The sequence below is a fragment of the Sitophilus oryzae genome, unplaced genomic scaffold, assembly GCF_002938485.1.
Source record: "Sitophilus oryzae breed Bouriz unplaced genomic scaffold, Soryzae_2.0 scaffold_815_pilon_pilon, whole genome shotgun sequence".
Taxonomy (NCBI): Eukaryota; Metazoa; Arthropoda; class Insecta; order Coleoptera; family Curculionidae; genus Sitophilus; species Sitophilus oryzae.
The window spans coordinates 2,153,555-2,168,019 of NW_022147434.1; the positions used below are offsets into that span (position 1 = coordinate 2,153,555).

Genomic DNA, 14,465 nt, shown 5'->3' on the forward strand with positions numbered 1-14,465 from the left:
AAGTTACTATAAATACGACATATAATAATGCTAAAAAAATGTCGACAAATTCACCAGAAACGTGCATTTGGGTTATCACTGGGATATTTGCGTGGTGCACATGTTTTTCTAAAAAATATGTGCCCCCACTAACTTGTTTTTCTTTTGTTAGCAAAATTGTATAGGCCTCTTGATATTTTGTCGATTTTGGTCTCCTAGGTGCGATAAACGTAATTTAATGTATATGGCTTAATTCAGTTCTAATATCAGCCTTTTACCTTAATTTATCAACTAAAATTTTAACGTCATTAACTGGTCAAAATGTTAAATAAATAGTCGTTGAATCCTGATCAAAAAATACGAAAAAAGTTCCTATAAACATGGATGCGGAAATGCATAGTTTTTAAGTTACAGGATGTTAAAACTTTTTAAAAATAGGTCTTTTATAATTAAATTTAACTAGCGTGTACCAGCGACTTCGTTCGCGTCGAATTAATCATTTGTAATGGTGATGATAAAGCAAAGCAAGAATTTCCATTAACATACAAACTGGATAAAATTTTCTCACATTTATGTCAGCATGAGAAAAAACTATATGGCGATATTATTATATAACTTGGTAATATTTGAGGTGTAGTTTCATGTCGTTGGAATTTGACTTTCGAAAAATCCGTTTGCCAAAAATAAGCTTTTTACGTCAAGCAGTTTAAGCAGAATCGTGGTTAAGAAATTACCCAGCTTTTTGGAACACCCTGTATGATTTTTTAAAAAATTTCAAGCGTTTTCCCGAAAGACTAACTGTTTTTTAAATAACAAATATTGTAATATTTGAGGGGCGTTTTCACCCTCTTGGAATTTGAGATTCGAAAAATTCCTCCTTATCGAACCTCTACACCCCACAGTCAATCCGTATGCCAAAAATCAGCTTTAAACGTCAAGCAGTTTAAGCAGAATCGTGATTACTCAATGGTCATATTTTATAAAACACCCTGTATAAATTTATAAAAAATCTTAAAATATGTAAAACAACAAAATAAAATATACGTGTTTAAGAGTCTTTCCGAAAAACTCACCGGTTTTTAAATAAAAAAATAATTTAATATTTGAGGGATAGTTTCACCCCCTTAGAATTCGAGTTTCGAATTATCCCTTCTTATCGAACCTCTACACCCTAAAGTCAATCTGTTTTCCAAAAATCAGCTTTTTACGTCAAGCGCTTTAAGCAGGATCTTGATTAATCAATGACAGTGGCGTAGCGACAAATTATGCCCCACCCCCGCGAAACTTGAGTTAGGCCCCCCCCGGCCTCCTCCCATATTCCCTATTTTGGGAATAATTCTATATTTATATTATTTTATTTCCGGACCTCAGAGGTTTCGGGCCCCCTTTGGGCCTCCCCCCCCCGCAGCTTCGGTGGTTTGCGGTAGTAACGCTAGGCCAATGACCAATGACCAGATTTTTCGAAACACCCTGTATACATTTTTAAAAAATCTTAAAATATGTAAAAAAACAAAATAAAATATACGTGTTAACAACAAAATAATTTATTAGTTTTATTTTAATTTTAATTTTATAAATTGTGATTAATAAAATTAGGTTTATATTATCAAGTTTATTATGGACAATATAGAAAGACACAACTTTTAATAGGCATTAAATGGTCTACACAGTTTTGATCGCAAGAGAAAAAAAAAACTCAGTGGTGCACATGCTTTTTTAGAAGAAAAGTATTCCAGTGATAACCCATATGCACGTCCCTGTAAAATGGTAAATCTGTCGACACTTTTTTAGAATTAAAATATGATTCAAAATTCTCAAAATTTCATTGGAATTGCTAAAAGCTGATTCAATTCATATCAAAAAAATGATAATAAATCGAAAAAGAATGAAAACTTTAACCCCCTGTAGCTACGAAACAAAGCAGAATCGGACCTATGTTGATATGTAAAATAAATCTTAATAGTTAAAGTTAATAAATAGATGGCACATGTTTTTTGAAAATTATTTTTAATAAAATAAATTATTATTTTGTATATTATTCAATTTTAGGGCCTTCTGGAAACATTTGTTGGATTAGGTTTAAGTGCTGGACCCGCAGTCGGAGGAGTATTATTTACGGTATGAGTTTTCACGATTCATCAAACGATATCATAAAACAAATAATCGTATTTCCGACTTTGATAATAAATGTCAATTTAATAAATTATTAATGAGAATCAAAAAACGACAAAAATATTTTTCTGATTTTAAGGTCTAGGTCGTTCAGTTTGTGTTATTAGCAAAATGTAGGTACGTTTTTTTAAAGCTAAATTTTTGATTTTTGCTTTAAGGAAATATAATTAATACATTTTCTATTCAACACTATCCTGCAGGCATATACCCAAAAAATATACGAATTAATTGTATTATTGTAGGTACTATCACAGATAGAATAGAAGTCTATAAATAGTAGAATACGCAGAATATACTAACGAAAGTAGAATATAAAATTTCTTATTTTTTAATATAATTTCCAATTTTAAAAACACCAATTTTTAGTTGATAAGAATTATAAACTTCTGTTAGCATCATATCACAGTTATAATACTTTATATAAAATAAGCTCTCCAAAGTCTGAGGTATGATTATGCTTTAATATGAAAAATTGTTTTAAACTCTTTTGTTGGTAAATAATTACTGAATGTAGTTTCTTCTAGGAAGGTTGGAGGGTTTGGTTTATCATTTTACGTTGTTGGAGTGGCCACGATCCTGATAGCATTTTTAAATATTTATTTATTGGCAAATCCTGAGAGTAAGTATATTTTTATTACGTATTTTGTATGGTCTTCTGTGTCGGATACACTGCAATCTTGAAAACGTATTAGGCAAATGGTTCCTATCAAGATTAATATTAAGTAGGGTTTCCAAGATGGTTATTATTAATTTTGATTGACGTCATATTTTTTGCTGTATTTTAAGTATCATATTTTCCGATACCTATTATCACCCTTTCCTTGTACTAAATAGCCTTAAACTCTCTTGAACTAAATAATTAGCTTTTTTCGTTTTCCTGTTATTACCGATTCTGAACCGTCCTAGAATTGTGATGCGTATGCGCAGAAGGAAATATGAAGACATTATTTCATTTGCGCATGCGCTGGAGAGTTCTAGGACGATTCAGAATCGATAATAACAGGAAAACGAACAGACTTATTGTTGTAACATTTTAAAACAGCAAAAATATGACGTTTATTAAAATTCTATCAATGATAATCTCTCAAAGAATGAAAGCGAAATTATATTACCATAGAAACGTTTAGATTTTGAGGACTTTGAAGACTTAATTCAACCATATTTTCAAATTTCTCTAAAACGGTATGAAAATTTGGAAGAGTATAAACGCGATTAACGATTTTAGAATAAGCAAAAATTTTTATGGAGAATGCATTTTCCTCGAAATGTTAATAATAATTTTTTCTTTTGTAAAGAATCCAGAGATATACTGTATATATAAATTTAATGTAAAAAATATTTTGTATCACCCTGTTTTGTATCACCCCCAAAATTTAAATATTTTACTGATAAAAATGCAATGAAAAATAGAAGTATAAAAATAGACTACTTTTTTTGGGACACCCTATAGGTATAAAACAAAATATTTTTAGAATATGCACCTTTATAAACAATGCAATATTTATATATTTTTTTATATCTCCAATGAAATATACTTAACGACGTATTCCCATACATAATAATTACATACAAAAATTGATGAAAACCGTTTCGGAGGAGTGCGACCACAAATACCGTGACACGAGATTTTCATACAGGGTGTTTTAAAAAACATGTGCGATCTCCGGTGGGGAAATTCCTCATGGAAAAATAAAAAAAAAATAATTTATATATTATAGATTCTGCTTTGTTTCGTAGCTACAGGGGGTTAAAACTTCATTTTTTATCGATTTATTATAATTTTCTTCCAAGTGCTTTTAGCGATTCAAATGTAATTTGAGTGTAAAAGTTACTATAAGTGCTACATATTTTAATGCTAAAAAAGTGTCTACATATTCACCAGAGACGTGCATATGGGTTATTATATCTCTAGAATATTTAAAAAAAAACATGTACGCCACTGACCTTTTCTTCCTTTGTTAGCAAAATTATGTAGGCCGTTTAATGCCGATTAATAGTTGAATCTTGATATTTTGCCAATTTCGGTCTCCTTGCTGAGATAAACGCAATTTTATGAATTTGCCTTAATCCAAGTCTTATAGCAATAAAATGTTTAATGGGTCATTAACTGACCAAAGTGTTAAATAAGTACTCATTGATTCCTTGTGCAAAAAATGAAAATAAGATGTTAAAACTTTTAAAAAATTGGTCTTTTTGTAATAAACTCAAATACCATTATTTTTTTTTAGGATTTGCTGTAGGTAGCCCTAAAAATCAGTGTAATAAATTTTAATAAAATATAATAATAGTCTATGATAATAATAGATTAGGCTAAATAAATGATTTATTAATCTTAATTCTATATTGTGTCTACTAATTGTGCTTAATAAAATTGCAATTATCTCATCAAGGAGATTGAAATCGACAAAATATCAAGATACAACTTTTAATCGGCATTAAACGGCCTACATAATTTTGCTAACAAGAGAAAAAAGTCAGTGGTGCACATGTTTTTTTAGAAAAATGTTTCAGTGATAACCCATACGCACGTCCCTGTTGAATATGTAGACACTTTCTAAGCATTAAAATATGTAGCACTTAAAGTAACTTTTACATTCAAAATTTCATTTTAATTTCTAAAAGCACTTAAGAAGTAGATAATTATAGCAAAACGAAAAAAAAAATATTTTAACCCCTTGTAGCTTCGGAACAAAGCAGAATTGGACCTATGTTAACATGAAAAATAAATCTTATTTTTACGTGAGGAAGCTCCCTACAAGTGATGGCACATGTTTATTGAAACACCCCGGATATTAGATATAATTATTTTACTTAATTAAAAATAACGGATACACATAAAGATAATAATTATTATAATAAATATAAACTGGAATGTTTGAGCTTATAATAACAGGTCTCGTAAATTAGGAAAATCCAGTAAAATAATAATAAATAATATCGAATTTTTGAACAACATAATTTTAATTACTACGTTACAATTAATTGTATATTTTATTATTAATAAAAAAATATTATTTTAAAAATTTAATATTAATGCGATGTGCAATAGAAGAAGTAAATTCCTAAATAGTTCTATAATTTTAAACGAGTAATTTAATTACATGTTAATGTTTCTTTGCAGAAAATGACTTGGAGAAAAGTGGGTCCCTATTAAACTTGTTGAAGCTCCCTTCAGTACTAATTACCTGCTTAATTATAATTATAAGTTCCATGACAAGTTCATTTCTCGAGCCGACATTAGAACCTCATTTAAGAAAGGTAAGCAAATTATTGAGAATGTTGCAACATGCAGTCTAAGCTAGTAGCTATTTTGATAAACTGACAAAAAATATTTATTTTGACCAGATTTACCAAGTAGTTTGGATATTAACCAGTTAGATGTTAGATTCTAAACTAACTGCTTTTTACCTGCTATTTTATAAGATTGAACCAATTCCTTCAAGATAACAGCAACTTTTAGGTAGTTTGTAAAATGGATATGGATCGGCTCAGAACATAACGGGTGGTACATCGGCATGGGAAACATAGGAAAACCCATGCAAATTTTGAACTGTCCAAATAGTTCAGTTAAAAATTGTAGTCAACACAACAAATTACATATGGCAATAATAAAATCTTTGAATAGAATCACAGGTTGGTTGACAACTTTGTTAACATTTGTCTGGTTTTGCATTGTTACCTATTCAGTTTTAATTTAAAAAGAGATGCAGTTTTTCGTAAATTAGTTAAAATCGCTACTGAGAAGTTTGCTACTAGCAGGGGATAAAGAAGACCTAGATTATAGCCCGTAAACTAAAAGAAACCTATGTGGACTGGAGGGGGACTAACAATAAATATGGAAAAAAACGAATTACTTGTACAGGGTGGGTCAAATTCGACGCTTTTAAATGGAAACACCCTTTTCTATAGGAGATAGACCAGTGATTCCCAAAGTGGTCCAGGTGGACCCCCAGGGGTCCACGGGAGACTTGCTGGGGGTCTACGTAGGCGTGAACAAAAAATGGGGGTCCATAAGATGTTAATGGGGGTCCACGAAAATTTATCTGCTTTTGATAGTAAAGAGCAAAAATGTAAGCATAGTTTTTATAAGGGCCTATTTCCAAAGCACCTTTTACGTAGAATTTAATGGTTTAAGTATAATTTTTTAAAATTAATAATTTAAGAGTTATCAACAGAAAAATTGATTTTTTATTTGGGACATCGGTTGGAAAATTGATTTTTATTTGGGACAACGGATATATATTTTTAATTAACTGAAAAGAATTTAAAATTACCTTTCCAAAAATATAGCACACTTCATATTTTGTTATAATCTCCTTCAAAATACAGAATTTTTAAAAGTTCGCCACTTTTAACTAGTAGGCTTTGGACTCCTTATTGATGATATGCCCTTAATGGAACTCGAAAACATTATTTTTCCAGCAAGACGACGCACCGCCTCTGAACGCTGAAGTTATCCGCAAATTTTTGCAGCCAATTTCAAGAATAATTGAATAGCTAACCAAGATCCCAGCCATTGGCCGTCGAGACCGCCTAACTTAGTGCCCATGGATCTAATCCTATGCATATATTTGCGGAAGAATGAAGGTTCCTTATTCTTCCATATTATGTAGACAAGAATTAAAAATACTTAGCAGTTATGAGGGGGTATCTTTCACCCCCACCGAGTTAATGAATTCCGCGAGAAATGTTCAAAAACTGACCCGTCTGTCCATAACAGAAGACGGTCGATATGTCGAACACCTGTAGCAAAATCTCATGTCTTGGTTTGCTATTTATTTTTATTGTTATTAGATATAGTTCAAATGTGTTGATGTTGGTTAAATATATTTTAAATTGTTATAAAATTCTGCATCTCTCATAGCAAATATTATTTTCGTTTTAATTGATGCTCACAGCTAGAATTTTTTTGCATTACAGCCGGTGCCGTTCAAAGCCTACTTATTTAAAGCCGGCGAATTTTTATATACTCTATATCTCGAAGAGGAATTTAGCAAAATATCAAGTGTGTTATATTTTTGGAAAGCTAATTTTAAATTCTTTTCAATAAATTAAAATATACAGGGTGTCCTATATAAAAATCAAATTTTCTGTTGATAATTCTTAAATTATTAATTTTAAAAAATTATACTTAAACCATTAAATTCTACGTAAAAAGGTACTTTGGAAATGTTTTCGAAAAAAAACAAAATTTTCCATAGCAAAAAAGTTACAGCGATTTGTTAAAAATGCATATTTTTGAAAAACACCCCGTAACTCCGAAACGGTAACAGATATCGATATGCGGTTTTCACCATCATGTTTTTGACAAAAATTAAGCTCCAGACACTGATATTAGTTTTTGTCTATCTCCTATAGAAAAGGGTGTTTCCATTTAAAAGCGTCGAATTTGACCCACCCTGTACATAGGAAGGGAAAATTGTAACCTACAACTGGAAAACTCAGAAAAAATAGAAACCTGTGAGGTATACTTTGGAGGTATATAAATATTTAGGGGTGACATTTGACAAAACGGGTTCAGACAAGGAAATAAAAACGAGAGTGATACATCTCTGGAGTAAAATAATTACGAAACGTAGGAAATCTATACTAATATATAAAATCCTTAAGTGACTGATATACTGATTAATCACGATCCTGCTCAAACCACTCAACGTAAGAAGCTCAATTTTGGCATACAGGTTGATTCTAGGGTGTAGAGGTTCGATAATAAGGGATTTTCCGAAATTCCAGTTCCAAGAGGGTGAAGCCACCCCTCAAATATTACAATATTTTTTATTTAAAAAACGGTCAAGTTTCCGAAAAAACGCTTAAACACGTATATTTTATTTTGTTTTTTTACATATTTTAAGATTTTTTAAAAATGTATACAGGGTGTTTCGAAAAATGTGGTCATTGATTAATCACGATCCTGCTTAAAGCGCTTGACGTAAAAAGCTGATTTTTGGAAAACAAATTGACTTTAGGATGTAGAGGTTCGATAAGAAGGAATTTCTCGAAACTCATATTCTAAGGGGGTGAAACTATCCCTCAAATATTAAAATATTTTTGATTTAAAAACCGGTGAGTTTTTCGGAAAACTCTTAAATACGTATATTTTATTTTGTTGTTTTACATATTTTAAGATTTTTTATAAATTTATACAGGGTGTTTCATAAAATATAACCATTGAGTAATCACGGTTCTGCTTAAACTGCTTGACATTTAAAGCTGATTTTTGGCAAACGGATTGACTGTGGGGTGTAGAGGTTCGATAAGGAGGGGTTAGCATAATTTATTTGGTTTTTTACATATTTTGAAATTTTTTAAAAAATCTTACAGGGTGTTAACAAGTTTTCTTGTTCCAAAAAGTTGGGTAATATCTTAACCACGATTCTGCTTAAACTGCTTGACGTAAAAAGCTTATTTTTGGCAAACGGATTTTTCGAAAGTCAAATTCCAACGAGATGAAACTACCCCTCAAATATTACCAAGTTATATAATAATATCGCCATATTGTTTTTTCTCATGCTGACATAAATGTGAGACAATTTAATCCAATTTGTATGTTAATGGAAATTCTTGCTTTGCTTTATCATCACCATTGCAAATGATTAATTCGACGCGAACGAAGTCGCTGGTACACGCTAGTACAATATATAACACTCTAATTAAAAGTAATTTGTTATACGGTTCAGAAACTTGGAGAATGCAGAAAAACATAGAATAATAATAGATGCAACCGAAATGGATGAACTAAGAAGATCCGTCAGAGTATCCACAACCGAGAGAGCGAGAAATGAAAATATCCAGGAACAAATGGGAATTCAGGACACGGTCAGATCACTGGCTATACAGTCAGGGTGGCGATTGCCAACCGAGACCTATATTTAAAATCGTTCATTATTAGATTTTCTTAAATAGAAATAAAAAAGAAAAAAGTGACGGTAACATTCTGAAGTTATCCCGAAAACTTTTCGTGGATTAACAATATTTATATTTGCATTGCATTACAGGTAGTTCCCAGATTTCAAACACTAACAACAAATCAATAGGGAAAAATTGTCCAAAACATAAACCGAAAATATACGCAAAAAATCCACCCGGGTCCCTATGGACCAGTCCGACCCTGGACACAATTATGACTGACATCGAAAGAAGGCAACTTGTCTGGTACGGCCATGTAAAACGTATGAATATCAACAGATTACCCAAAAAAAAACAATGAACTGGATACCAAATCACTGGAAAGAAAAGAGGTTGCCCAAAAGGAACTTGGTACGAAGGAGTTTCTCAAGCCATGAGTATGAGAAATTTAGACGATGGCCAGTGGGAGGATAGAAAACAATGGGGTCACAACATCCCGCACTTTCTAAACCGATTAAATATATATGTTACGGTTAAAGTCCGATGTCCTGTTAATATCGGTTAATGCAGTGGTTTTCAACCTTTTTGAACCTGCGCCCCCCCCTTTAATTTAAAAAAAAATTGTGCCGCCCCCTTAATTTTTCTAATAATCTAATTTAATAAATACTCAACTAATATTATAATTTATTTAATGGGCTACAAAATAATATACAATATTATGTAAAAATATACATAAAAAAATAATTATTTATTATAAGAAACAATAATTTTTTATGGACTTTTTTGGTTTGTATTCGAAGATGATATTTTTGAAACAGCTGCATGCCCCCCTTGAAACAGCCTCGCGCCTCACTAGGGGGAGGTGCCCCACAGGAAACCACTGGGTTAATGTTTGGGTTTGGTTTTGTTTTTGGTTGTTTTGTGTTATTCTCGAGATTAACCGGGTAATGTCGATATTAACCGAATATCGGACCTTAACCGTAACATATATAATATCTAAAAGTTCCGGTACGGTAGCGTTCAAGATTTTCAAGCCCCAAATTGCAAAATTTTTCCTGTAGCTCAGAAACGAAGAGGGCAATGCAAATTTTGTTTACAGCATCTTCCGTTTGACAAAAAGTGGAACATGTTTGTATAGAATATAGAAACCGCACCGTTCTATCTTCTCTAATAGCGGAGTTACCGCATGATTTCAACCAAAATGGAACACCCTGTACACCCAACTTTAGTTAATGTTCCGTCACATTATAACCGAATTTATAATGACAATTCTCTTTTCAGTTTAATTTGACACCTAGTCAAGTGGGTCTTATGTTCCTGTTCCTGACTGCCTCGTATGGCATTTTTAGTCCAATAATTGGCTGGTTGACTGACAAGCTAAACAATTACTCTTGGTTAATGACGTCGAGCCTCCTTTGCAGTTCAGTGGTTCTGTTATTTTTGGGTCCCTCGCCGATATTCAGCCAAATAAAAGAGTAAGTTCAGTTAAAAATTATTAGTCAAGTTTCAAAATTATTTTTCATAGATCTTTTGATTTTAACATTGACGGAAATTATAAAAATAACATTGCAGAACGTCATTAAAAATAATTTATAATATAAATATCGAAAATAATGTCTATACATATGTTTGTGCCGGGTTCATTTCTTGAAAAGAATTCTGTTTTTTGCAAATGTAGGGATTCTTGAAAAAAAAATCTGTTTTTTTAAGGAAAATCTATAAAATAAATGTAAACACCACTGCGTTGATCCAACGGAGACCAATTTTTCAGTGGTATTTCAGTAAAACAAAGTTGCCTAACCGACAGAAAATGCTTACCATTTCAGGAGATATACCTCCTCCCGTCGCGCGTCGTATCGTGAAAAAGCAAAAAAATACAAAGAACAGAATAAAATTATTTAAAATATGCAAATACAACTATTCAAGTATAGTGTTTCCGAAGTCAATTGGAAGTACTAAGACTTTTAATTCTTTTGTCTGAAAAGGCGCCGACAAAGATAGTGCCGAAATTAAAAGTCCCAATCTATTTCAACTGACTTCAGATAAACTATACACTTTATTTTGTAGATCACATCTTTTGTTTCTTGTTCAGTGTTCATTTTAACTTATACAAGGCTTATACTAAGCCAGTAAACACTGAACAACAAACAAAAAATGTGACAACTTTTAAATACCGTATGCCCAAAAATAAGGCGTCTAGTTTTCGAAAATGCCAATCTTTATTTTCAAGCTTTATGCGACACCGTCACCGCGAATGGCTTAATTTTAAAACCACCACTTTTGACAAAAATACAATATTTAATAAAAATTGATTGATTTTAAGTTTATGCTCTTACAAAAGTCGCTTAAAAATAATATGTTTTTCCTTTTTAGTTCAATATGGTTAAACATAGTGGTTTTGATAGCATTAGGAATATTAATTGCAATGTCCCTTATGCCAACCTATCAGTATATACTGGATAGTTCTATGTAAGTACGTATATTAAGAAAAAATATACAGTATGATTGAAAAAAAAACGGCATCAAGTTGTCTTGGAACCTGTAAATGACGATCGATGTACATCGCACTGTAATTTTTTATGTGAAATGAAAGCGTCCTCATTTCCAAGCCCACTCTCACGCCATTTTTTTCCGACACTACTGTATTTAATTTTTATATTTATGTTTTGCTAAATTGCATAAAATTTTGTAGCTTAACTATCATCTATTTGTAAAAGGAATTGATTAGTGCCACCTCATTCTGCTTTCCACTTATCGTGGAAGTAATGTTTTTTGAAACTAGAAACTATTTTTTAATCAGTTGAGCTGTCTGATTTTTTTCCCAGCTTTGTTCCCGCCAGGCTTCTGCATATCATAAGAGCCTTTTGTGCAGGGTTGCCACCCGTCCCGATTTTGATCCAAAAGTCCCGCGTCCCCATGCAAAGCCCTAATGTCCCGATTTTTATATGTTTAATAACCACGTTTTTATTAGACAATAAAATTGTAAAATTTATTATTAAAAATACAAGTTTATTAATTTATTGAATCCAATTAAAAACAGTTCCTTTCCAGAAATTAATTAAAAAATAAAATAAGTAGATATTGATACTCTGTTTAATGAATATTCGATAATAAAAACTTGCGTAAAGGAAATTTGCCAAAAAGGATATAAAAATTATAGATAATAAAATAAAGTATTTTTAAAACTACAGTAAATTATATGCCTTCATTGTTTAAGGTTGTTATTTATGCATTTTCACGTTTAATTTTGAAGTAGACAGACGCTAGAAATAGATATTCAGTTAAGCTCATTAGAACGGAACTTATCTCATTTAATTTTAAGATATCGCATATAAGATTTTGGATTTAACGGAAAAATGACAAGGCTCTTATTATTATAGCAACAAAACAAATAAAAAATATTCATTACAGTTACAGGGATCTTTGGTGTTACAACAGCAAAATGTATCACTAATTCACGGCAATATACCAAACCCTTTTGCTTTTAACACTGGACGCTAGTTTCGCTAATCATAAATTTGAAGCTAACCATCAGTTTTCATCATCTGCTGATGAAATCTGCTTTTAAAAAAATTAAGTTGGCCTCTGTATCCCACAAATTATCAGCTAATTTGAAAATCTAAAAATACTATCAGATAGCCCTAATAAAGTGGCTATGAGAATGTGCAATTAGTTTTTTGATTTTCTTTAAAGTAACGACAGGAAAAAATCAAATTTATTTTCAAAAAAATCCGTTTCTTTCCAAAAAACTCAGCAATTCTTGAAATTTTTAAAACTTTTTTGATGGCATCTTGGTGAACATCACAAAGCGGAACTTTGCCCCAATTTAACCATGTTCGTATCTATTACGGTTACCGAGATAGCAATGTTCGTACGTCGAATTTGTAGCACCCTGTATACATGCTGACATTAAACCGTTATATGATTTATGTAAAAAATACCCTTTATATAATTTTGTCCAATATGGTTTTCCACTACTTTCTTCATTGTTTTTAGTATAAACGATGTGAGATTAATAGGCCTAAATGATTTAAGGTTGGCCCAGTCAGTTTTGACTATTTTGGGTATGAAGATACCTTTCGCTCTTCTCCAGATGGTTTGTATATATTCCATCGCTAAGCTGCTTCTTGTAATGTTTAATAGACGGTAAGTAGCTATTTCCTTGCCATTCTTTAGAAGGGCAGGAAAAATCCCAGCTACTCCAGCTGCTTTATAAGAATAGCCCATTTCGGTTTTTTAGGAATGGTATATTTTAAATCCCAGGAACACATTGAAAATGTATTTTTCGAAAAAAAATTGAACATTTTTTGAACAAAAAATATGATTGGGGCATCTTTTAACTTATATTTTAAAGAAATTAATATTAAAAATTAATTATATTTATTGTTATTTCGTAGGTTTTTTATTTGTAGTGATATTTTTAACGTAATGATAAAGATTAGGTATATACTATATTTTACATAAAAGTTACGACAGTAATGCGACTACGAACTATACCCGATTTTGGCACATTTCCCAATTCTATACCACGTTAGAGACATCTTCATTGCTGAACTAAGCTTGAGGGCGGGGCTCAGATACTCTATGCTCTCTCATGGTATATTATGGAAATACGCAGACGGGTTTTGCAACTTGACGGCTCAAATATAAAAATAGTGTTTTACTCCTTCTATAGTTTTTCTGATTTTTTTCTAAACTGTTTTCTACTTTTAGGGAAAATGGATTCCACGAATGTCTAGGAACCCACAGCGTCATTGCCGGTTTATGGTCATCTGTATATTCCTTGGGGGAAGTTGTGGGACCAGTGTTAGGCGGTGTATTGATGCAACATTTTGGATTCCCTACACTTTCGACGACGTTTGCTATTATCAATTTTGTTGCCGGTGTCATAACGTTGATTTATTTTCGAAGTAAACGGTCAAAGTCAATTGAAAAAGTACCTAATAAAAAGGGAGAAGATAACGTTGTATTTTATCTTGAAGCTACAAGTACTCCGGTAGTGGAGGATATTAGCATTTGTAGTAGATTATAAGACGGATATTAATGTCAGTTTATAAGACTTTTAGTATTATTTTTTAACATTCGACTATTTATATTTTTTATCGTTGTTTTTTAAGTATTATATTTTAAAAAATTGTAAATAATTGGTCTTGATATCTATTTACATCACACTTTTTTTCATTTTGCGGTATCTCTGTAATGATGTGTTACTTGTGTTCTTAAACCATACCTACCTATTTGTAAGTAGATATATGTATTATGTACTTTTTAATAAGCACAATATAAAATAATATAGACTTTTTTCATATTTTGTGTTGTGTGTTTTATTTAATAAAATAACTTTATACAAGGTGAGTCTTAAATACAAGTACAATCAAGTACAACCATTATCAGGGGTGGTATTTTTCGACCCCACATCTATGAAAAAGAAAGAGGTTGAAAATCGTGAATTTTCTTTTAAATTTTCC

At 31.3% G+C, this 14,465-nt stretch overlaps 1 protein-coding gene across 3 annotated transcripts in view; it reads left to right on the forward strand.

The window, feature by feature from the left end:
• LOC115889542 (MFS-type transporter SLC18B1-like) overlaps window positions 1-14,220 on the forward strand; it is a 42,613-nt gene extending 28,393 nt beyond the window's left edge. For all 3 annotated transcript variants that reach the window (XM_030909576.1, XM_030909575.1, XM_030909574.1), the window contains exons 5-10: window positions 2,029-2,097; window positions 2,680-2,770; window positions 5,273-5,409; window positions 10,279-10,472; window positions 11,371-11,466; window positions 13,711-14,220. In XM_030909576.1, coding sequence (XP_030765436.1) covers window positions 2,029-2,097; window positions 2,680-2,770; window positions 5,273-5,409; window positions 10,279-10,472; window positions 11,371-11,466; window positions 13,711-14,029 — 906 coding nt within the window. In that variant the 3' untranslated portion in view covers window positions 14,030-14,220. The remainder of the gene's footprint in view (window positions 1-2,028; window positions 2,098-2,679; window positions 2,771-5,272; window positions 5,410-10,278; window positions 10,473-11,370; window positions 11,467-13,710) is intronic.
• Window positions 14,221-14,465: the final 245 nt, after the last annotated feature.